At 37.6% G+C, this 25,291-nt stretch overlaps 1 protein-coding gene across 1 annotated transcript in view; it reads left to right on the forward strand.

Annotated features, from left to right (window-relative positions):
• The window catches only part of GABBR2 (gamma-aminobutyric acid type B receptor subunit 2), a 457,779-nt gene that overhangs the window by 398,740 nt on the left and 33,748 nt on the right, over positions 1-25,291 (forward strand). Inside the window, exon 15 of the mRNA XM_077183158.1 lies at positions 20,039-20,149. Coding sequence (XP_077039273.1) covers positions 20,039-20,149 — 111 coding nt within the window. The remainder of the gene's footprint in view (positions 1-20,038; positions 20,150-25,291) is intronic.

Here is a 25,291-nt window from a genome sequence, read left to right on the forward strand (position 1 = left end):
CTCTGGCACCTCCTTGTTTTATTAGCTTCTTGGCTGTTTGAGTCATACAGCAATTTTTCAATAAATGTTTAATTTACCTCAACTTCTACCACATTTTGAACTTGTTTTGTTCCTTAAAGCCAGTGAAACTGCTGGCAGGATGGATTTCTGTGCCATAGAATTAAGTGTTAGACCAAAAATAGAAAAGGATTAGAGACACTTAATGGCCAGTGATTTCTGTATTCCAGTACACCACCTCAAAATTTTTCAGCTCCTTCCTAATCTTTCTACCTATTTCTTTCACTGCTGCTCATCCACACAGAGAACTAGGTCCATTTTCAAGTGCTTGCACTAGTTAATAGAATTCCTGACGCCAAATTAGGTTTTGAGGTGCCTCATTTCAGCATCTCCTCTCCTCCAGCTGACAGCTGTACATCAAGGGGCACAAGGAGGTGTCCCTGGCAGCTTCTCTAATGCTTCTCTTCCCAATTTGAGTACCAGGTTTTAAATTCCACTGTGCTTCAGCAAATTAGTGTGCAAAAGTGGAAGGTGCTGGTTCAAATTTGATGTCATGGAAGCAAGTTTGGAGTTCATCTGTATTCCATCCCAATAAACAACAGCTGGGATGGGAGAGGGAAGAACAAAAGGATGCCTCCCTGCCCCTCCCACCAGCTCTGTTTCACACAAGGGTAGGTACTGCCAGAGCAGAACCAGAAAATCAAGGCCCACATGTCAGTCAGTTGGGAAGCATTTTGTGGTAGGACTCATCAAAAGACAAGCTACAGGTGAACAGATGTCCTGAGGTGCCATGCATGCACCTCACTGCCAAAATGGAGGTGCCTACTGGAAATGTTCGCAGAGGAAACTGAAATGTCACAGGGATGTGTTGCCTGCAGAGCTGGTCTGCCACAGGTACTGGTGATATCAAAATGGTGGACACGTATCCCTGTCCTCTTTGTAAATGTGTCCTTGAGCATCGCTGGTAGTTCTCTCCTTCTTATTTGTTCTGTTGTCTTTGACCTTAGTGAGAATGGTCTCATGAATTGTCCTCTATGTAACAATTGGAAGAATTGGCTATTTATTCCTGTGTTTTCTTTCTTCATCTAATGGCTGTATTTGAGATGGGTTGGAATTTTCATGATAGATGTAGATAGGAATTTCTTTGTTTCCTAGTCTATTTGCCTTCAAGGAAACTGGTTATAATTACTGTTTAAGGTCAAACTCCAGTTACTGATGAGAAAAACTTCTGCTTCTCAACTTAGTACTCAGAACTGAGATGCAAATAAACATGAACTGAAATAATTAAATCAATTACTAACTCTGAATGTTCTCCTGGTAATCTGTGTAGGCTTTATATTTTCAGAATAATAATGTCCAAATTCATCTTAGCTGAAGTAATTTTTTGGTTGAGATTCATTCCTTCCTCTCAGTACTCAGAACTAGGTCTTGCTTGAGGCAGTCATTTAATTTGTAAAGAAATTACTTCTCTAAACTTTGTCCCAATGTGACTTTTGACCAGTTTATGTGTGGATAGCTGAAACAATATATTACCAACAGTTTATTAACTTCAGCTGCCATGTCTTTCCTTCAGTATTATATGTTCAATACTTATGATTTAGAGGCCATAATTTTAACCTGCCAAGTATGTGTTTCAGATGGGGTGAATACACATGTAGTTTTGAAGTTAAATATAATAGCTTCTGTTTGGCTTGGGGAGTTCTGGATACAGCAGGCAATTATTACCAGGTTCCTGTAGCTTTACTATTCCAACCTTCTCTCAGACATCTATTTCTCTTTCCCGCTCACCACAAGTAGAAGATTGCCTCTCACTCAGCCTCCCATGGGCTGAGCTGCCCTGAGCTGCATGGGTGATGTGGCAGCCTCTCTGGTGCTTCCCATGTTTTCTCATCCTCCTGAAAACCTGGCTGCTTCATTTTTACCTCTGCCACCACAAAGGAAGGAAATCATAAATAAGGAAAGTGTCCACAAATGTCAGGGCTGCATGGAATCAAACTAATTAACTACATGGAAAATGTTCAGAACTATTCAGGGGAACTCCTTGGAACAGAAGGTCGATGGCTGCAAGGCAAATAGAAGAAAAGGAGTCGGGGATGGCAGGCAGTGGTTGCATGTTTACAGTACTTGCTGCATGGTGGTGCATTGTCCAGAGAAAGACAGCAATAGTTAAAGCACTGCAGGAAGTATGTGGAAATGCAGGGTCAGGACTCCAAAATTATTTAAATTCTTAATTGCCTAGATGTCACATAGGCACCAAGGTGCAAATTCACCCAATCTCAGTCTAGCTGCCACTTCTCCTTTCATGCTTCTGAAATCCCAGCTCTTAACTTTTCAGATGCCCAAGTGCAGCATTGAGGGCAGAACTGCCTAAACTTTGCTGTGGAGCTCCAACTCTGCCAGGGTTCACAGGCTGTACACTCCTCCATCTAATATTCTCTTTGCACTCTTGTCTGTATTAGAGGACTCAAAACAGATTAATAGTAGTCTTTTTACTCTAGCAACCTGTGGAAATACAGGATGCACACTTACAAAGTTTTTCTACTGGCTTTGATTACATTTCTTGGAGAAGCACCTTGATCTTTCTGTTTGCATGATCAGGAGCTGAGACTACCACATGCCTTTAATGAAGTTCTCTGTTTTTACAAATCCCTGCCTGACATTGTTCCTCCTCACTACCCTGTTTTCAGAAAAAAATAAACAGCAAATCTTTAGGTTGTAAGGTTTAATACCCTAGGTTCTTGTGAGCCTTACACATAGTCTGCCCTCCTAAGGACACTGTGACTTACAACAGATTGGGCACAGAAACCAGAGAAAATCGCTTCAATTTTGAATCTGTTATTGAAACTTCTACCCACAAACTGAGTATCATTTCAGTGCTACAGGTGCACATTCACTGTACATCTAACAGCAGTTTAATTGTAATGCTAGGCTTTTTTTTTAGTTTAATTTTTTAATTGGAGATCAAATCGTTGCTGCCTGGCTGAAAGCAGCTCTCATTTATGTAATAAATTTATGTCTAGAAGCTCCACTCAAGCCATTGGAGTTGTACTAGGGCCACTGAGAATGCTATCATCTTTAGAACAGTGTAAATTTATTAGGATAATTTTTTGATCTTATAAATGAATCCAGCAAGCTAAAATCACCCTTCATCTAAAGCAGATAATTGCATTAGGGTTAAATTAATTGATTTATTTGATGGTTATGTCCTGGAGCTTGCCAGGATCCTGAGACTATCTCCCTCTTAACTCCCTCTCTTTCTTCCTGGCATGAAAGTGATGGAACTGGAAGAAATGTGCAAGTTACAAATTTAAGTGTGTCACCACTGACTTTTCAGTTATTTGTTGCTGTTTATAGAGCAGCTCAGGTTTGTGTGACACAGCAACCAAGTACAGCATCATGTTACTGTCTGATGCATGGGAAGCCTGACTGTTCAGCCCTTGGCTTAGGCATTGCTGCTTGCAGGAAATGCAGGTGATGTGGGCATAACCTGATGGCAAATCTGAGTGCTTCGTTCACCTCCCCTCCATTAGAATTTTGATAGAATTTTGCTTTATTCCAACTGCTCAGGGAGGCATACCAGTGTAAGAGATGTGTGCTCTGTGGTCCTGGAACAGGAATCAGATATGATGAAAGTTTGCTATTGTGACAGCAAAGCCTGCAGTTGTGGAATCCTTTTCCACACTTCCAAGGAGTGACGTTTAGAAAGGCAAAATGCAGATGAAAAACAAGTGAAAATTTGCAAGGAAGATATTCTTTTGCATACCTCTCCTATTTTCCTTTATTTGTATATGTATTTCCTCTTCTATCTGTGGTGGTTTTCTATTCCTACTTGAATCCCAGATGTTTTTAAAAGCAGTTTAAGTTCACCCATATAGAAGTACGGGTCATCAATTCATTACTACCATGTGTATCATACATCACCTCAAGTCCCTCTAATTTTGTTCCAGACTTCAACAGACAGTAATATATATATATATATATATATATATATATATATATATATATATATATTTGATTTATCTAGCATCATGTCATTATGAACACTGGTTGAATATGAACACTGGTTGAATATCAGGCCTCTGGAAAGCATGTTCATCCTTTTGAATCTCCTGACAGGAAAGCGCCAGTGTGAAAGATCCAGGGGGATAGAAAGAGACAGAAAGAGAGAAAAAGGAGAGGCACCTTTCATCTCTTCCTTCAAAGTTGGACCTTATAAAACACTTGCATCTATCAATCAAAAACACTGATTCTGAGATATCAGGCTTTGTTAGCTCCATTTGATGCAGGACTAATTGTTTAATAACAGAGAAAGATGAAAGAAGTCATAAAAGTTAATCTGTTTCTTAAAAAATTTGCTTCTGGTAGATGATAGGGTAACTTTCATTGAAAATTAAATTGTAGAAAGTCATATATGAATGTGGCTAAATACAGCCTGGGAAGTTTTTCTGCAAAGAATATATTCTGTAGCTTGGGATAAAACATTCAGAAATGTAGGAGTTGCTATGGAAATGCTTAAATTAAATGTAAAGCATGCATAAATTTTCAATATACCCATCACTTTGGGAATTGGGGACATATGTTAGGGGGAAAGACATATACATGGAGACTAAGCAGAAGGTAAAACATGGGATTTTTTTTTTTCCTGTGGGTCTGTGTTTGGAATATTCCACTGGCATATCTATACTTCATTTTGAGTGCAGACCAAAATCCACACTTGAATACCAAAAAATTCCTGTGCAAACTTCAGGACAAGCCAGAAAAGGGGGCCTGAGATAATTGTGCCACCAGTGCCCTGTCTTCTCATGCAGCACTACAGCTTGGCCAGCTTTGGGCAAACAAGCTGAATATCCTGTGTTTTCTAGGAAGGTGCTGGGTACCACCACGGTCAATCACAACACCATGTGGTTGACTCTAGCTGGTCCTGTGTGAAGGAGAGAGGACAAGATGAATTCCAAATATGCCTTATGACCTCAGCTATTCCATGGTTTCCTGAAGTTGGAATTGTGTGAACAGCCTGGTATCTTGTTGTCCTTGCAACAGTTTGTCCACTGAGCTACAGATGTTCTTTAGCAGATGTAGTTAAAAAGACAGAAAAGCACACTGGGTAAATTCCACCCTTTTACCCTCATTCTCCATGAGCTGTGAATTTGACAGACTAAGAATTTGAAAGCATACACTTTGCATTATACTGCAAAAACTGCCAGTTAACTAGCACAACACTCTTTTGGCCATAAGAAGAAATGCTTGGGAGAAAAGAAATGCTCAGCTTTTTGCTAAGTGCTCAGGCTGTTGGCTCTGTCAGCTCTATGTATTAAGGAGATGACAGGGTGCTGTGTATTCTCTCCTGATCACCTTCAGGAATTCCTGGACTTGCTGCACATGCACAGGAGTTCCTGCACATGCCAGAGGACTCCAAGGTGCAATGGTTGGGTGCAATGCCTGTAAGGAATGACTGGTGTTCCGTACATGGGAGCCACCCTCACAGATCAGCCTCACCACACTTGGTAGTTTGCTATCACTGTTTGACACAAGTTAAAACACACAAATCTAGAGAGAGGGTGTAGCTAAAAAACCCCCTCCAGGTTTCTGTCTGTGGTGATGCTGACATAGTGAATGTCTAATCAGCCTGAAGACTGCAATTTGCAGAAACATTCTGAATCTCTCTTCATGCTTGAAAGACAGCTTCTGTAAGGTGGTTCAGTTTTCTGTTTTGATCTTCTTGCTAAATTATAGTTCAGCATTCTAATGTAAATTAAAAAAAAACTCTGAATCTTCAAATTGCAGCTTCTTAAAAGTTGATTTCCTCTTTATAAAGAAAAAAAAAGATATCTATATCAGAGATATGTCTCAGGAAACTATACCCATACAAAGGCACATGCACCTTTAATAAGTTATTCAGTTTAATCTAAGTCTTGACTTATGAAAAGGCTTTCCTCCTCAAGGAACCTTGTGTCTATTTGTCTGCCTGCATCAGCATTTTGATTTGGGAATGTGCACTTGGGATTTGGTTTCACTTTTTCTGTAGAACTACATCAGAAGTGCTCTAAAAGTGTGCCTGATGTGCTCTATCCACTGGTGGGTAACAAGGCTACAGGGCTTTGTTTGAATAGTTGTGCCCAGCCCGGGCAGTGCTGCAGGTGGTGACTCATAGTTGCACTTGGAGGAATCCTGTTTGGTTTGAAAAATGTAAAAAAACCCACAGGCATAATCTTGACTGCACTAAAATAAAGAGTAAGATTCCCATTCACTTTAGGGAAGGCTATAACTAGAGTAGGTGCTCTTCCCACCCTAGCAGCTGCCTGACAGGGATGAACTACAGCAATCAATTTTTAGATATGGCTGCTGGATCCAAAACAATTATATACTCTGAATGGCACTTCTCTGCAGAGCTAGAAAAATAAACCCTTTTGTACCCTTTAGCAAATACATATTAACCCTGCTGGACAGCCACTTTAATGGATAGGTTTAATAACATCATATCTTGTTTGTTTGCTATTGTCCATGCACACAAAATATATTCCTCTGCTAACATGGCCTGCCTGTCTTTCACACCCATTGTAAACACTATTTTATACAGATGTGAGTGTTCATCATTCGTTAAAAATCGGCATGATGATGGCAAAAAATAAAAAAAATTATTACGTGACTGGTAAAATCCAGTCATGTCCTTCATCTGTGTATTTCTGTCATTTCTCTTTTATTTTTTTCATTTAGATAATGATGGAAAGCTAAGGGTTGAAGATAGCCATGCACATGTGCAGATAAGCCTAGGAGGCTAGGAGATGCCAGTAAAGATATTCTTATGTCCATATAGGCAGGGGTTCTATCAGGGAATTTCAGGTATTTATTTATATTAATTGTCCACCAAGTAAAATATTCTGAAAAAAAACCCTCAGAAGCAACAAATGGTACCTGGTGGATTTGATTTCAATCTGTAAGCAATATGGTGTGTCTTTGTAAGCCATGGCATAGGCAAATGATTTTAACCATGGAGTTAAACATTAGTGGACCCATTGGAGACTATTTTGGCAAACATAGAGCCTATTAAAGAGAGAACAAGAACTCATACTTGTGAAAATATGTTGGGAATAGAAATTGAACTATAACATCTGCATACTATTTAATCAAAAAGAGCATATTTGCAGAGCTAATATATATCAGACATTAATGGAGGAAGCTTCTTATTGCTTGTCACAAGAGATGTTGGTCCTGAGGGTTTGATTTGATTCACACATGAGCAATGAATATCTCAATGTTTAGATTCATGATCCTGTGAGTCAACCCAAATTGCATATTGTGACTATTAGATTTGATACAATTCTTGAAAGCAGTGTATTTAAAAATACTGCATTGAAAACTGAAACCTTTTATTTAGTCATAATTAGCAGATATAGGAATCGAGATACCACAGACTTTATGTCTTCAGGGGATAAAAGGTATTTAAAGAACAGTAAGAAGTTAATATGTCTCCATAAAAATTTAAATGCATAGGGCCGTACTGTGAGAGTTTGCTCATACAGTGCTAAGTGACCATTTAACAAGCAAGTTGTGTAATGGGGATTATCTCATTTTGAAACACTACATGCGGTTATTCAGGTACTTTTTGCTTAACCAATTGTTCCTCAATTTGTCCAAATTACTACAGCAAAGAATTATTTGTAGAAGATGATTCTATTTAATTAAGGAAGGCTGTCATAATCTGTCTGTACAGAATGGGTTCATTTAACTTTCAGCTGTATAATATTTTATATTATACATATAATATAAAACTGTGATATTTTGAAATATAAGGTAAGCATTAGTTTGGATTTTTCCCTGAAAACAATAGTATGAGTCCACCTTTGAAGGTGCTTTCAAAATTTTTCATAAACAGTAGATTTTATAATCCCTCGATTGTATGCAAACAAACCATGCTACTTATTCACTGTCTGACATGTATAAATCCCTGTGTTTTAACAGGTTAGCTAAATCATGGTCTACTCAAAGTTTTGCACTTGTTCATTCCATTGAACATATCCTAGCACTGCTCAGTGGTGGATATACTTGTCTGTTCATAAACAAGTGTATGAAAAACTGCCATATGTCTTCCCCTGTCCATTCATCCCTGGAGGGTAATATTGGATAGGTATTTTTCAAATTAGGATTTTGTTAAGTCAAGCTCAAAAGACTACATTTGTATTTTTCCTTTATAAGAGTTCCTGTTTTTATAATAATTATAATAAAGTTTCTGATTCATACAGAGGTAGATTTCATAGCCTTCAACCATCTCCTAAGTAATTTGCTGCTTCTAACCAATAATTGCTGTTGTTTAATTTGTTGTATTGAATGACCAGTGTATTTATGTAATGTCAAGGTGATTGTGGGAGCCTCAGGCCTAGTTGCATGGAAATAAAGATTTACTTATACAAACACATTTCAAAAAGAAGAAAATCACTTTTTCGAAAGTTCATTAAGAAATACTTTTTTAATTAATATTCACCAGGCTGCAGAAAGAATTCTTGGCTATTTTTGGTTTATATATGTTGGTTTATATGTGTTAACTGGGGAACTATGTATGAAGTTAATGCTGAGTCAGTTCATATCCCTCTTGGTGGTGAAAGAAGGAAATGCTGTTTAGGAGGATCATGTGAACCTGTCCACTTTCTGCATTAGCTCTCTCTTCCCTTTCTTCGTAATTCGGCAGGCAAAAGTGTTCACCACCACTTCCTTTCTTCCCCACAGTCGTCCTGAGCCAAAATGATCTGATGTTTCATTCTCTATATCCTTGATATATTTGTGAGATTCTTACTTAATTTTGTCAGTAATTTTCCAAAAGTCTACTTTGTATAGAAACTCAGGTGACCAGGAATTGTCACTGCTGATGCTTTTTGAAGCCTCAGATGAGTTGTGGATACCACCTCAAGCTTCAGTTTAGTTTCTCAATGGTAGGAAAGATTACTCCAGCAGAGGACTAAGACAACTCACCTTACTAAGTTGGATCACTTGGCTCTGGCACCAGAGGTGCTCTAGAGATCCTCAGTGTGGATTTACTTTGGAGACAATCAACGAAGAGCTCTGTAGCAGAACGTTCTGCAGTTTCCTTAGCTCCTCAAAGCACATCAGCAAAACTGAGATTTCCTGGGGCCACAGCACTGCTGCTTACCCAGCTGTTTTGGCTGGTCCTGCTCCGAGGAGCTCCCCAGCACTGCCACACGCAGCCCAGCACAAAGTGCCAGAAGATCCCACCTCCCACCTCTCCTAAGGTCCTGTCATGCTGCAGCCTTAAAGAGGAGATGGGGACAGCATAGTAATTGCTCAGATAGCTCAGACAGAAGGGTTTGTTCTGAAATGTGTGACAGGCTGGTTGGTGGCTGTAGGTGAATACTGCAAAGGAGGTGAATGCCAAGTCAGACAAACCAGGCTGACACCAGCCATCACTGTTCATAAATGTGCTGCTTTTCCTGCCCTCATGCTGATGATGCCTGTCTCCCTGTGCTTATCTCATCCTCTACTGGTCTCTCAGTGGGCTGTGAAAAGTGGTATCAAGAACAAAGGCATCAATCCCTTACTGTTTCTCTTTAATGCCTTGATCTCAGAAATGAAAATTTGGGTGTAAATGTAAGCTGTCAGGGGCTATGCTGAGAAATAGTTTTTGATGGCTTTCATGTCAGTTCTGGAAGTGCTCTAGAAGAATTACATATGCTCACCTGTCAAAATAAAACTATGGAATAGACATCCCTAAAAAAATAACAGGAGAAATTATTAAATTGCTAAATACACCTTATTAAAAAAAGGTACGGATAGATTTAGACAGTTTACCAAATAACCACCTCAATGAATTCTTCAAGTCCAGTAAAGATTACAGACTTTGCTTCCAATACTGAAAGAATGCAGCTTCCTGAAACATGCTGACACCTGACACAGTATGATACACCTGTACTGGGAAGATGTTTATAGGTAAGGTTGTCTCTACCTACCAGGATAACTTCAAGTTCTCATGACAAGAGAAAAAATGTAAAGCTATGGATATACACTATATATTTAGCTATAGAAAAGAAATGAAAACACATCAGATAAATGCTTCCTATAACTCTCTAGCTTGAAAAAATAAACATTTTGTCTTGTCCAGATTTTCTAATGCAAGAACTCACAGAAACATCACCCTAAAAATATGCAAATGTACTAATATTATCAAGAATATGTGGGAATTGCAAGACAGAGTAGGTTAGAATTATCTGTTTGTGTTACCTACATATATTTATACATATATTTATACATATTTATCATATATATGCTTCAAAACCAACCAAAGAAAAACCGTTATGATTTCAAGTTTAACAATGCAAAAAAAAATCTATGGAAATATAAAATTGATTTTATGGTTGCTAGGTTTTTTCCCAGGACAGCTTGCTTTTTCAGCTGAACATTCTTCTGTTGTATACCAGAGCAAAGGACCTGCAACATTTAAAGTGTTTGGTAGACTTGTGTTAAATGAAATCTGGTCTGACAGATGCTGAAAGAAAATAAATTATTTAAGAAAAATGTTGCATAAAAGTTTTACTGAACTGCGAGAAAGAAAAAATTCCCATGACTACCTGCTTTGCTCTGAATAACGTCAATAGAAGTGGCAACACGGAAATTGCTATTTGTGGAAGAAAGATGTCATGGAAAAATCAAAAATCCCTATAACTGCTATTCTTTTTGTGTTTTGAGGGCATGTAGCTTTCAAGGTAGCTTACTGCAACTATTATGGTTTTCACTCATGTCAACTATTCCTGTGAAATCAAGAGAAATACTTGGTGAATAAGATTTCAAGATTATCTTTTTTCTTTTCTACAGCTTTTTAACTATCTTCACATTCTGTATTCATTTAGAATAGAGAAAAGAAAAATGGAGAGATTTTTGTGGCACCTTTGGTTACATGTATACATTTTGGTCTAACTTGACCTTGGGTGTTACAATGGTATTAATCCTGGATATGTCTGTAGGGAAGCTATGACAGCTGAGCATACTCCATTCCACTCTTCAGATTTCAGGAAATGTGCTGGTCCAATGGTCCAGTGAAGACCAATAAGGCATGTTAAAGAAAGATAAAATATGTCAACAGTGAAACATGAGTTTAAGACATAGCTTATCAAGGACTACATTAAGAGTTTACTAGGTCAAAATCTCTTAATAACAAGAGAGCAACAAAATTTTGTTGTGCAGCCTTTCAATTTTGGTAGACAAAACATAGTGAGAACTAAAGGAACCTTATATTTCATTTTAGACATCAGAACCAAAATTAGAGCTATTTTTTCTACAGTCAATACAATTGGCTGAGCAAGAGCTATATAGGTTTATTGTCACAAGATGTTTTTTTCTAAAAGAGATGCTTTATTTCAAACTGGAGCTGAAATATTAATATGAAAACCTATATTCTGTGTTTTGCTGAAGATGAGACAGCTAGTAAGACAGTCTCCTTTAACTGTAATGTCAATATAACTGTGAAATATTTAGCCTCATTCCAGAGTCTTTCTTTAAAGCAGGATGAACATTGATTTAAGATTCTAAGTGTAATTTTTGTTTAGGCCTACATTTTTCACTGCTGAAACAGGACTCTACCAAAGATAAAGGCATATATGTACACCTTTAATCACCTGCTTTTACCTGTAAGCTTTGCTGGCATAATTATGTCTGTAAAAGTTGCAAAGATGTGTGGTTCATTCATTGGTTTCACTGCTCTAATTTAAGTTCAGTTATACTGGCCAGCATGAATCTTTGGAAGTAATATGTCAAGAACATGGATTTACAAGCTAATTGCTGATGATATTCCCTAAGTATTGAGATACGTTTCTCAGAAAATTTTGAGTAGCCATAAGATTCATATACTTATAATAAAAAAGGTGGTCTCAGTCAGTTTTCCCATGCAGAATTATTTTTGGTAGGAAAGTGCTAAAATATTCTCGTTGACCTTTGTTAACTAAAGAACATCTCTTTTGAATTCAGCATGACCTTTCTTATCAAAATGGAGTTAGGCTATATCAAAGAAGGTTATCAATTTTGAAAGGTCAAAACAAAATCAAGTCTTTAGAAGTAATCAAAACATTTCTGTTGACCTGACTTTTATTGATTTATTCATCCACTCATTTTTTGCATGAAAATTGTATGTAAAAATGTTATATCTGAGAGATTACTGGTGTTGCAAGGTGGGAGAAAAAATCAAAATCTTCAAAATTTTTATCAAAGACTAACGTTTTCATGTACTTCTGTACATTGAGATGCACCTTATGTTTGACTGTCAAAAAGAAACTGGGAGTTGATTGAAGAGAAAGCAGCTTTTGTGTTGGGGAAGTTGAATTACCTAATTTTAGAAGGATTCATGGAAAAGAATTAGATGTTTCTGCTTGAATCATCATGATGAAATTATGGAATATACTTACTAAAGTAGTCTTAGATTTTAAAAATTAAAGATGTTTGAAAACAAAGGAAGTACCTCCCCTTACTACAGCAGTTCCTCAATTATGTCTTAGTGTAGTCATAAAAATAGCAGCAAAATCCTCCAATAGGTTGATGGACCATCATCTTATTGTTTTGGAAAATATAAAAAAAAAACAAGTGAGGAAATTAAAATCATCCCTAATGTTGATAATTAATCTCTTTTTGTTTCCTACAGCCCAGAAAATATTAATTTATCAGTGCCTGCATAAGGTGGCAGTGGTCTCTGCTGATATTTGCTTCTGAAAATGTCATACAACCCCATTTTATGCTTCCCTCTTCTCCCACACATGATATATATGTTTTTAAATCCTCTTAGGGAATGGATTTTTCACTTTCAAAATTAAGTCAGTGTCCATTTGTTGTTGTTGTTGTTGTTGTGACTATAATGCAAATAAGCATAATAGTAAATATTTTTAGAATCCACAAATCAAGGGAATTATAGCACTAAACAGAAAATATAAGACAATTGTAGAGGTGAGATTGCTGTCCTCCTTGACCCAAATATCTGGGCACAATAGAGGATCTGATTTTTCTTACAGGAAGAAGCAACTGATGATAGATTCTGTTGGTTGTTGGGTGCAAGCCAGGCTTGTTTACAGGAAAAGTGTTAAATCCAGTTTCTCTGAGTGCCACATAATGGGCAGTAAGTCATATCCTTGCTTACAACTCAAAGCCTACCCACTAGGAAATTAATTAAAAAAACAGCATCTAACTTGGTTCCAGCTGGGGCCACCCAAACAGTTTGTCCCTGGCTGTCCTCTGTGGTTTCACTCCACTGTTCTCCTTTCTGCCTTTGCTGTCATTCCCAAGAATGCTGTCTGTTTCCATTACCATAAGCAAGGAGGCACTGAATTGCTCCAGCCACCAAAAGGAGTGCCTGGCATGGCCTTCAGCATAGCAGGAAATCTAGCTAGGAAAGGAAAAAAAAACTAGAAGGAACTGCAAGTCTGGGTTGTGAGCCACAATTCTGGGCAGCTTCACCGGAAAGGAGGGGACAATATTCATCTTGTGAAGCCGATACCAGGAACTGCACTTTTCTGGAAGAATCTGTACAGTGCAAGAGGGTCTGGGTAGTAGCAGAGTTCCTCATTCCCCTGACCTACTTCTCTTGTGTGTCTTGGCCCCTTGCCCTCCCCTCAAAGGAAACCACACGTTCTGCTGCCGAGTGCTTTATTAAGTCCTTGGAACACTTGTCCCTCTGTCTCCATGCACATACACAGAAAAATTTCATTACCCAGTCACTAGATACGCAACTGGGGCAACATTCTCTGAGGAAATAATATGATGTAAAATTTCTTCTGAAGCGATGGCTGAGTGCAGAGTGGGAAGACTTAGTCACCGTTGTTTGAAACTCTCCATGATTCAATAGAATTTTGCCTTTTCCCTTTTATTTCCTAGTCTTTGGTTGTTTGCAAGCATCACAGAGGTTTCTTGACTCAGTCTAAACTATTATTTTGCATTTTATGTTAATGCAAATAAATGAAACTGCTTGGATTAGGAGATGGTATTAATAAAAATAGCAAGAAATCTCTGGGAACCTTTTGCCTCTCATTTAAAAAAAAATGAACCACCACAACAGGGAAATAAAACTCATTAAGTAAAGTGATGTTATAAATAATGCTGATGGGGGATTTTCTCTGCAAATAAATGTATGGACAAATTCATGATACAAGAGTTTATAAATAGCTCTTCTGGCATTTTATCATCTTTAAATCAGACTAATTTACAGTATGTATGCTGACTGATTTATGGAATTATTTGTACAAGAGGCAGATGGGGACCTTAAAAGAAGTTTTCTTTTAAATATATTGCAGGATGATATCACTATGTCTGTATTATCAAACCTTGGTTTTTTGGGATAATAGGAATTACAGTGGTTATCTCTAATACATATGGGGGAGGAGAGGAGGTTTCCCATCTTTCTTCAATCCCATTCACTTGGAAATTTCGGAGTGGATTCTGTATATGTAACAAGCTGAGGGATGTAAAATAGCAACATCAATATCCTTGAAGGCCCCAAACATATCAGTACACTTTCCTTGGCTTACATGCTCCATTCGTTAGAAAACCAAATTGAGAAAAGGACTGGATAAAAAAAGGAGATATTCATGTTGGTATTCCAGCAGGTGTCATTTTGTTGTGTCATGATTTCAAGCTAACCATTACTGAATTACTATCTCATACTAAAACTCCACTTGAAATGAAGATTTTTAGGAGTTTCAGTATAAACATATATATTGTTATATCACATTGTGGGAATAGTTTAATTTTTGAAGTATTTGTGAAATTAGACAATGTCTGAAGTCCAGTCCATTGACTCAGGTGGGGTGGTGAACTGGATTTCAGTATAACAAGAAAATGAATGAAGCAAAAAATACCCTTTAATCCCACTGGATAACCTAAAGAAATCCTTTAGTTCATGTCAAAGAGGCAAGGGGTGTGTATTCAGATCTGTGTAAGAAAGCTTGTGTCCTGAAACACTGCATACCTCATCTTTCAATCATTAGAATGTTACAGAAATGTCCAAACTTTTCAATTAACATTGGAGGGAAATTAAATTGGTCGCTGAACTGCAAGAATTCAGTAATAGTTTTGTGCTTTGCTGAGATAATCTGTGATATAAGATGGGATCCTTAATGTAACCCAAACCTAAGCTCAGGTATCAACAAAGACAAACAAGGTTGCCTATTATTCCAGGCTGCCTACCGAATTTTTAATTGGAAGACATTCCAAATGAGCTACCCTAGCTTAGTATTGCCATTCCTATTTTGCATTAATGGAAAGTATGATTGCACAAAGTAAAAAATACATGAAACAAAAGGGATCCATTTCCTGGAAAATCTCTTCTTCATATCACTGTTCACATCAGCTGTTTTGCTCTAAAAATACCTACAAATTATTAAGTAATCAAAAAGTTGACAGTGTCTGATCCTTCTCTTTTCATCAGTAATTAAGAGCCTGACTCTCAATTTCACACTGTGTGCTCAAACTGTTTGAATCCTTTTATGAAGCACCTTTACAGAATTCAGCGTTTAAACCAACTATAATTATCCTTGGGAGGAAAGAAAAAAAAATTCAATTTAAGAAGTAAGAATGATCTTCTAATTTAGCAAAGTCTGAGTTTTAAGACAATCACATGTGAGCTCCATATGACTGCTAAATGTGCCAAATTAAAGATGCCAGAGATATCTAATTCATACTGCAAACTCACTGTAGTACAGTCATTATGCCAGTTCAGTTGAAGCCATTTAAAGGGAAGATAAAACAGAGTGGGATGGTATATGAAGGCCATTTTAACAGTGTGACAGAAGAGTATGATCCTGCATTTTCCTATACTGTGGGAAACACACAGTTTCTTTTGAGCATAGTAAACAGAAGCTGCAGCTATTTACCTTATGTTCCATACCCATCTTTGGAGAAGGGACTGAGGTCTAATGCTGGGCCTTTCTCACTGGTGAAAGTGCAGCTCCAGAAGTGGCCCAGAGCCACAGTGGGCTCTGCTGCAATGTCCTGAGCCAGCTGCTGAGACTGACCCCGCTGAGCTCTGTCACAGCAGCACCACAGCTCTGCAAACAGAACCCTCTGCTCTACTGGCCAAGGGACCTGGTGAGGAGATTGTGTAGAAAAACTGGCAAGGACTTTTGGATACTGTGTGCTAGCCCAGCCTGTTCTTCACAGATATTTGCTGGATAAAATGCTCCAGGGAGCACAGACCCTTCCTCCTTTTAAAACCTTTGTGAAGCTACAGAAAAGGAATAGCAATAAAGACAAAATAAGTCAAAGGTAAATTAGTCACCATACAAATATCTGCCTTTTCCAGAGAGATTTTGGCTAGTGTAATAACCACTAAGAAATTGCACTTATAGATTTAAAAATTAAGAAAAAAAAATCAGATTTCCCTGATGGTCCCTGATAGTTTTAAGCTTTACTTATCACTCTGCCAGTTCCCACCTAGGCTATCACTCATCTGTTATGACAAGGACCTGCCAGCCCTCCCAGAAGACTGAAGAGCAAAGAAAATGAAAAGGCAACGGAACTACAGAATTGACAATTAATAGCTTGAACACTCACGCACACAGGGGATATCAGCATTCTGTGGGTAATCTGTTTACTGGTTTGGGTTGCTTTCTGGACCTAGCAAATCTCATGCAAAACAAGCATTTTACTGGTGATGATACAGAACTCTTGCATGAAGTGAACAGATTAAACTATTTTTGTTCAACTGCTGAAAGCACTCCAGAAATTGATGTTAATGTCAGAAACCTTATTAGGTTTCAGAAGAGGTAGGAAAGCTTCAGCCTAATCACAAGATAGGAGGTCTTCAGGCTTTTGAGAATGACATCTGAAGGGCATTGAGATTGTTTTCTATAAAAGGAAAGGGCAAATTTCCAGTACATATATAATCACTGGTAGCATTTATGTTGTCATCCTCTCTAAAGCAATAACAAAGTGCACAAATGGTGGATGATTAGAGAGGTCAGTCAAGTGCCCCATTCAGCTGTAATTGTGGAGTTTTCAAAAATTCTTTTGACATCAGAAAATATCATACGTTTTTTTAACCCTGCTTTATGCTATGATTAGTTAATTCATGCAAAATCAGTGAAGAAACAGAATGGCAAATTAAAAACAGTAGAACACAAATGTCATTTTGCAGTAGTGGTAAGTAATCAGCAAAATCCGTTCACTTTAAAATTGCTGCTACCTGCCAACATTTAACCGCACATGCACAGGACGTCAGCAAATCTTTGCTTAAAAATTTTACCACCTTGCAGATCTCAAAAGTCTTTTGAAAGAAGTGCTACCCCATATACACTTTTTCTGCAATCAATATTCTCTCTTTCCCTGGTCTACCTAGAGCACTTCACAAGATTTTCCTATCTCACAAAAAAACCTGAACACACTGTTTTACTTAATTAACATCGATTTTGAACTATCATGCCTCATAAAATCTGACAATCTTCCTACTAAGGAAATGATGCTTACTCTCTAATAGTATTTGAAAATAAATTATGTTTTCCACTTCATCATTTTTGTGCCTGGATCTTAGAAGTTTTGAGCAATAAATGGACATACACTTTCCAGTTTTGAATTACATTTTAATTAGAAAATATATAAATTGTATAAAAATATATAAACATATAATCTGCCACAAACCAAATAGGAGTTCTCATTTCATTAATATTTCCCAAAACAGGGAATTATTCCAATTACTTATAGTTACTGAAAAGTGGAGGAATCCTTCAGTCCAGGTGTGATAAGAGTTTTCAATCCAGGAACAAGGAAAACAAACCACATGACATCATCCATCATACCTGGTGAAAGTCCTCATTATTTATACACATTCTTGCTTCAGAAAGGTGGGAAACTGAAATAGAAGAAATACCTGGCAGGAAGGATGTGGAACTGGGAAAGCAAAGTCCTCTGTTGACTCACCAGTGTGAAGGAAAAAAAAAAAGGAAAACATTCTGATGATGAAAACCTTAAATTTTATGTCACTTCTGTAATTCGAGACCATAAGAGATGGAGCTTTTGGCAGGTTAGAAAAATTTCTCTGTAGTACAGTCCTGCTGACACATCAGTAACACATTCAGAGCTCAGTGTGAAGGATTTGTCCTGTGAAGTTTATTACATAATAGAAAAAAATGCTGTTAAACGTATTAGGTTGTAACTTTGACATGAAAATGTGCTTTCAGTGCACCTAAATTTTAGCACTGGGCTTTTGTCATTGATCAGGGAGAATGAGGTAGTTCAACTGATCCCCAGACAAACATTTGTAGCTTCTTAAATGTTGTGATGACACTTAATGTTCGCAGTCATTTCAGTTCTTCAGCTAATGGCTGTTTGCCTGCCATCAACAACCATTAGGATGGAGTCATAAGCTCTTTGGGAGACTTAATATTGCTGCATTGTTTTTTATCTTATTTTATTTTAGGACACCTTTTTTTTTTCCAAGAGCTTTATTTTCCCATTTAGGGTTTCTACAGAAGTTCAGGGTAGGAAAAGGTTTTAAATGTTAATGTCTTGCCTGCTAGAGGCTTTGCAAAGAAAATTGTGAATAGTTTCACTGTGCAGTGCATCATTGCACAAGGTTGTTTGGGTTTTCTCACTGTTTTTACAGTGCATTAGGTCAGGGGAAGTGCCTCACATACAAAAACACCAGTGGAAGAAAGTGAACTGAAGATTTTTGCTATGACCACTGAAATACATAGCAGAAGTCCTACCTCATTAGAGGAAGCAAAAATAACCTTTAGGAAATTATTCAGATCTCCCCAAAGTTCTTCCATGTACAATTCTACTTTTCAGTTAGTGAAAACTTTATTTTTCCTTATATAATAGTCATTAAACTTCTGCATGAGACATTTTACATGTGTTATTCATAAAACAGGAAAATTGAAAAGCCTACTGGGACAACCAGGTACAGAAAGCTCCATCTGGGTTGACCTTAGTTTGGGTGAAGCTCAAATCCATTCTTTGGAAGTAAAAAATAGCTTTCAGTATTTCAGGATTTTCTGTGAACACAGTGGATTGTAGGTACATGCATCTCTCAACGGGAGTGCTCAGCAGTATGTAACTAAAACAAGTTCTCTTAGAATCACATACAAGATCCTTGTGTTCTTTAACAATGTACACCATTAACAAGCAGTCCAGCAGTTTGACCAGACCCCAATATCTATTCTAATGGCATACAGCATAGTGGCTAGTAACACTTTTCTCTGCCTGTCAGCTGTTCTTTCCCTTGTGCATTAAAAAAACAAAGTGAGTAGGTCAAGGGGTGGTTCTTGCAGATTTCTCTGAGCCTTTGTTATTGCTTCTCCTTCATACAAACAGTTCTGATAGTCTCCAAGTCCTCTTGATTCTGCAATATTATACAATCTCCTTTTCAAAATAAATGGAAAACTGCAAAGCTTCATCTTCATTTTTCAATGTTTTATTTTGCACGGGCAATCACTGGCTCTAAAAGATGTTTCATTGGGGGCTTTTTGTTTGTTTTGTTGTGGGGATTTTTTTTGTTGTTTTGGGTTTGGTTTTTTTGGTTTGGGGTTTTTTGTGGGTTTTTTTATGATTTATGATCTCTCCGAAGCTACTGCTACAGTTCAGATAGTCTTTGATTAGCTCATGGTTATCAATGAAAAACCACCTGAAACACAGCAATGTTTCAAATGTTTATCAGCCATTTGCCAGTGACACAAGAACTGCAGGTGAAGGAAAGAGACATTTGAATACATTATTTTTCATGCCTGTGCTTTCAAGCTATTTGCCTTATAGAAAAGTAGATGTCCTAAAGCTGATAAATATGACTGACACTGTTAAATATAGAGTTTAGACTTCAGATATTTTCTTTCAGGTTTGCAGTAGATGTGACCTCACCAGGTAGTAGCTATCTAGCAACTGTTTCCTCAGATCCTTGCTTTTCACTGTACTTCTCTGCAGGTTCATGGGTCTGCTGTCACCACAAGTTACTCTTAAGTTGTCCACTCTGTGTCCTACACATCCTCAATCTCCTGAAATTGAGAGCTAAGTACCACTGAGGTGTGAAGCAAAGGAAATCTGAGTCCAAACATTTCACCTTTTGTTTTTGCAGCCGGACCCTGCGGGCAGAGATATCTCCATCCGACCAATCCTGGAGCACTGCGAAAACACCCACATGACCATTTGGCTTGGGATTGTCTATGCTTACAAAGGGCTGCTGATGGTAAGCACAGCTTCTTCTGCACATCACTTCAAGCTGCTATTTGCTGATAGGCATGAACTGAATTATATTTGCTTTCCTGATGGCTGGGATTGAGTGAAAAGTGCTTTGAGTATAACTTCTAATATCAGTTCTGTTCTAGTGTTCATTAGACAGCAATATGTGGATATATGCATGTGTAAAATAAATAAGACATCAGTAGCATTTGAGCAGAATATTATGGATTTACCACAAACTTAGAAATTCGGTACTGAAAAGATGGGTCTATAAATGAGACAACTTTGTAAATAAAGAAGTTAAATCATCCAAATTCCTGAAGGTTCTCCAAAAGGTAGAACTTGGTTGTTTAGATGTTTGCTTCTTAGTTGCTAATGGATTTGAGGAATAGTCATGAGATGGAAGATTAATCTGGGGCCTGAATCAAAATAAACCTTTTGTCACTGAGGCCCATCTCCATAAAAAATTTCAGTAACTAAAACAGACTTCAGGAACCAGGGACCCTGAGGCTTGATAGTTAAAAAAAAAAAAAAAAAAAAAAAAAAAAGAGAGAGAAATTGTATAGGTGATTAAAAGCTCCTGAGCCTGAAGGTTTTGAAAACATCTGATATGGACAGCACTGACCAGCAGAACACCTTCCTAGAGTTGAGCCCCATCTGGATCCTAAGCCTGACAGACATTAGTCTACACTGCCTGAAGGGGTCAATCTGCTCTGTGCATTTGGAACATGCTGTTTCATTAGGACACTGGGGAAGGATTGGATCAGCTGCTTCCACTTGGCATGGTTGGTGCTGCTGCCCAGAGGGGGCTGCTGGTGCCTGGTTCCCTCTCCCTTGTGAATGACTGCTCTGATGAGCCCTGCTGCTTTTCGTGCTGCTTTTTTCAGGCTGAAAAGTCTTTAAATATCCAATATGAGGTTCGGCAGGGAGGGATGAGAAGTTTTGTTTCTGTAAATTCTAAACAGTTGCTTTGTGGTCAGACCACTCTTCAAGCAAGGAGGCACCAGCATCAAGTGTCTCCAGGTGAGAGCTCTGATCCTCGAGCTGCTAGTCAAAAGGAAGCTTTCTCAGCTTCCTTTAAAGAAAAAGAAATTTTAAAAAAAGGCAGCTTTAGGTGTAGATGCCTCCTTTTCAGAGAATGCCCAAGTAGGAAATAAAGAGCTAGGACATATGTAATCTCTCAAGAAGGATCAGGAATTAGGAGAGATACCACACCTCAGCATGTCTTACTGGTTGGTCAGCTCGGGGCGGCCTTGGATGTAGCACAGCATGAAGGAATATACATTTTCTGGCAACTTTCTTTGAGCTTTCAAGTTTGAGTGGTGTTAGTAGAATCAGTCAAACTGCTTGGGTTCTTACTAGTCCTTTGCCTTAGATAGTCAGCACATATGTTAGACTGTTTTCTACAAGATATGTGACTCTCTTTAAGTCTGCACGTGTCATTTGCAAACTTATTTTGCAAATGCCATTACATTATTAGACAATAATATGTGCATATATGTGCATACATGCATACATAAAATGCTCAATTCACTATCAAATTTCTTGGCTTGTGGTATATCTATAATATTCAGCTTAAGCGCTGCTAATATCTCATTTATTTTACATATGCCATTACTCAATAATTTCAGACACTGTTTCATAACCACCAGTGAAATACACACTTTTTATTACTCCAGTGGCCTCTTAACACACAAATTGCTACATATTAAAATGGAAGATACTCATCTGAATCATTTAAATAATTGCTATGAAGAGTGAATGAGTGATATGAGGACAACAGAATTGATGCATTTTATCTCATCACTAAAGACATTCTGTACACCACATACTTTGCCTTCAGAACAAAAAAAACCAGAACCTCTCCTGTTACTGTTTATGAAGGTTTAGCTAATACAAAATTCTGTGATTTTTAATAATAAAACACATATCTAATTTAACATGCTATATACTAAAGAGCTAGTATTGCTAATTACAGCACAATGTTAAGGTGAAATTGCTTTACTTAGGCTAAAATTATTTACTGTGACCTCTTGCCTCAAAATGGTAATATGAAAAATGGGGTTAACCTAAAAAAGTTCCTTTCTTTTTTGTCTTGAAGTAAAAGCAATACTGTCCATTCAGATGTCTTAAATGCACTGATGCAGTGAATGAATCACTCAGGGTGGGGCAGAGCACAGAAGGGCAGGAAAGGGCAGGGAAGGCAAGGAATGGCAAAATAAGGGAAGGCATTACTTAACAGGATACACTGGATCCCTTTCCATTAAAGTTAGCAAACTCTAAAAGTCAGATTTACAATTCTTCAATTGCCTCTGAAGGGATGTGATGAAATGCTTACTCTGCATGAAGGCTTCTCAGTTATTAGATTTAGATTCCTCAGGTGACTAGAGAATAACAGGGAAATTACCATCCGAAATTTTGCCTTTACCATTTTATTAATTTTCTTAATAACCAGTGTATTAGTCTTCTCCAGCTCCTCCACATCTAGAGGATTCACTGTTTTCTCCCATCTCAAGCTCAGCTCCAAAAAGGCTGCATACAAGTTCAAGGTCTGTCTATGTGTACGTGTTGACCATCACAGAACTACAGAATCAATTAGGCTGAAAATGCTTCTGAGATTAAGTCCAACCTGTACCTGAACACCAGCATGTTAGTTGCAGTATTTTGATTTTTGATGAGGCAGACATAGTTGAAAAGCACCTTTCTTTCATATATGCCAAAGGATGATAGAAAACACGCCACCTTAAACTTGCTGGTGGTGCATTATTAGGGAGTGCACTAACATCTTTCTGAGGGGTATGAGTTACTTGTCTCATCTCAGACACAACAATGCTGGACTGGGCTCCTACAATGCTTTGCTTATTAATCACACACACATTAGTCTTGTCTACTGTTTAATTCCTCTCTTCCTGATAAAGCTTGGTGTTAACATTATACTCAAGGTGTACATATGTTGGAAGTTTCATTGTGTCCCTGACATCTTATTACAGGTACCTGTTATTCAGCTACTGAGAACCAAGCTTTTGAGGCAAAACTATATTTTAAGCTTGACTGTTGCTCTCTGTATGAAATCCTATTTTCTCCCTGTGTTAATTGAGGGGGTTTTAAGCTGTAACTAATAATAGTGGCCACTTCTCAGACACTGTTTTGTCCTCAGCTAACCTTGCCAAGAATGAAAATATCAGTATTTCATGACTGAGATAGGAAAAAAATAATGCATATTCATCATGGGACTTGATAAATGTCACTAAGAATAAGAAATTTATTTTCTTCTTACTATTCATATTCCAACATTTCACTATAGTTGACATACTGCTCAACACAACTCTGTAATTGATTTAGAAGCCAAAGAAAATATTAATTCAACTAAAATAGATCCTTGGGATAATGTTCAATCTTAATTTAAAGTCTGAAAGAACCCTCAGCTTCTTAAGGCTCTCTAATTGCGAAGCTGAATTTGTCTTACTTCCAAGCCTTGAATTTTGGTGGGTCTTGCATATATGTCATCCCTCTTACTGTAAAATTACCTGATGTCCTTATTTCTAGGCAAATTTCCTTGCATTCAGCCAAATGTGAATAATTTCTGATTCACAGAAATCAATTTCTGTGATTTCTCTAAAAATCTTTCTGTGAGTTGTCTAACACCCTCTGCTTCCTCTGCATCATTTCCACCCATGTTATTATCTCCTTCAAGTCAATGTACAAATCTGGGACAGCTTAAGTTGGAATTTTTTTTAAAAACTATCTTCTTTTTTTTTAATAGCTTCTCATTAATAGTAATATGTTGAGATCCATCACACAGATTTCAGTTTAAATTTTTTGTATTGATTTTATAGCATTCTGTATTTAAATAATGATACTGTGCAGTATTAAGACAAACACTACTGGGAAATCCATATACCCTGCATGAATGTAATTACCTTTATTCAGTCTTGCAAACTCATTTAAAAAAAATAATAGCAATTTGAATTATATTGGTATCCCTTTTTTTTTTTCCCCACTTATTGGCTGAGTTCATGTGTCAGCCATTTCATTAATTTGCTTAGGATAGAAATTATGGCAATAGCTCTGTAATCACTGGGGGTGTTCCACTTTGTCTTTTCCCATATGGCCTCTTTGTATCTTAAGTGGAGCTTTGCCAGAATTCCAATAAATATCAACAATTAAGCCCAGCAGTCCAGACAACTTCTAAATCAATTCCTAAAACTACTGCATGTAAGTTACAGGATCTCTGTGATTACAACACCTTGTCTTGACAGAGTTTTCAAGAGCTCTCTCTTACTGCTGGAATAAGCTGCACTTCACTGTTTTGGCAAGCTGTGAATGGACTCTTTTATCTCTATGTAAATATAGGACAAAATCCCTTGTTAAGCGTATCTTATCATGCATCATTGCTATTGAATCTGTCATCTCCCAAGGAATGAATCGTTATTGAAATTCATTTTTCTCCACTTCTCCATTTTTATAAATCCTTATGAATTCTGTTAATGCTGCTAGCCATTCATTTGCTACTATACATTTAACTTACCTTTCCACTATCTCCATTTTAGATCTTTGATTCACAATCATTATTATCAATTTCCTCTTTTTAACTTTTGTTACATTCTGCCCAGTCTTTGGCCAATTTTATTCCTTGTTTGTTTTACATTCCACAACAACCAAAACAATTTTTAAGGTAAGAATAGCTTTTTTACACATGTGCAGCTTTGGACATATCCTTTACAGCACATACACAAACATCTTTCCATTGCTCTTTGCAAATATACCTGCTGCTACCCCTTCTCCTCTCCAAAGGCTTCCTTTGCTTTGTTGGCTAAAACATTAACAGTACTTTTCCATTTTTTTCATGCACTTGGAAGTAGATTTTCAAAAAAAGGAATTAGGTACCATGGTTTAGAGCTTGGGTTCCAGTCAGTGCCCTGCAGCCCAGTCTTCAGTCAGCACTTGGTGTTCTTGCCTCAGCAGGCAGGAGGAGAAGCAGATGCTGGTTCTGTGACAGGAACCAGTTCACAAATATCCAGAAGAAAACTCAGTCACTGACAGCACTTAGGTACCTGCAGGAGCTACTGAGGGATGGTCTGGCTGTCCTTGCTGGATACTGGATGTAGCTTCTCACTGCTGCTCCAGGTGCTTAAGCCCTCTGTGTGTG

The sequence above is a fragment of the Agelaius phoeniceus genome, chromosome 1 (assembly GCF_051311805.1).
Source record: "Agelaius phoeniceus isolate bAgePho1 chromosome 1, bAgePho1.hap1, whole genome shotgun sequence".
In the NCBI taxonomy this organism is placed as follows: Eukaryota; Metazoa; Chordata; class Aves; order Passeriformes; family Icteridae; genus Agelaius; species Agelaius phoeniceus.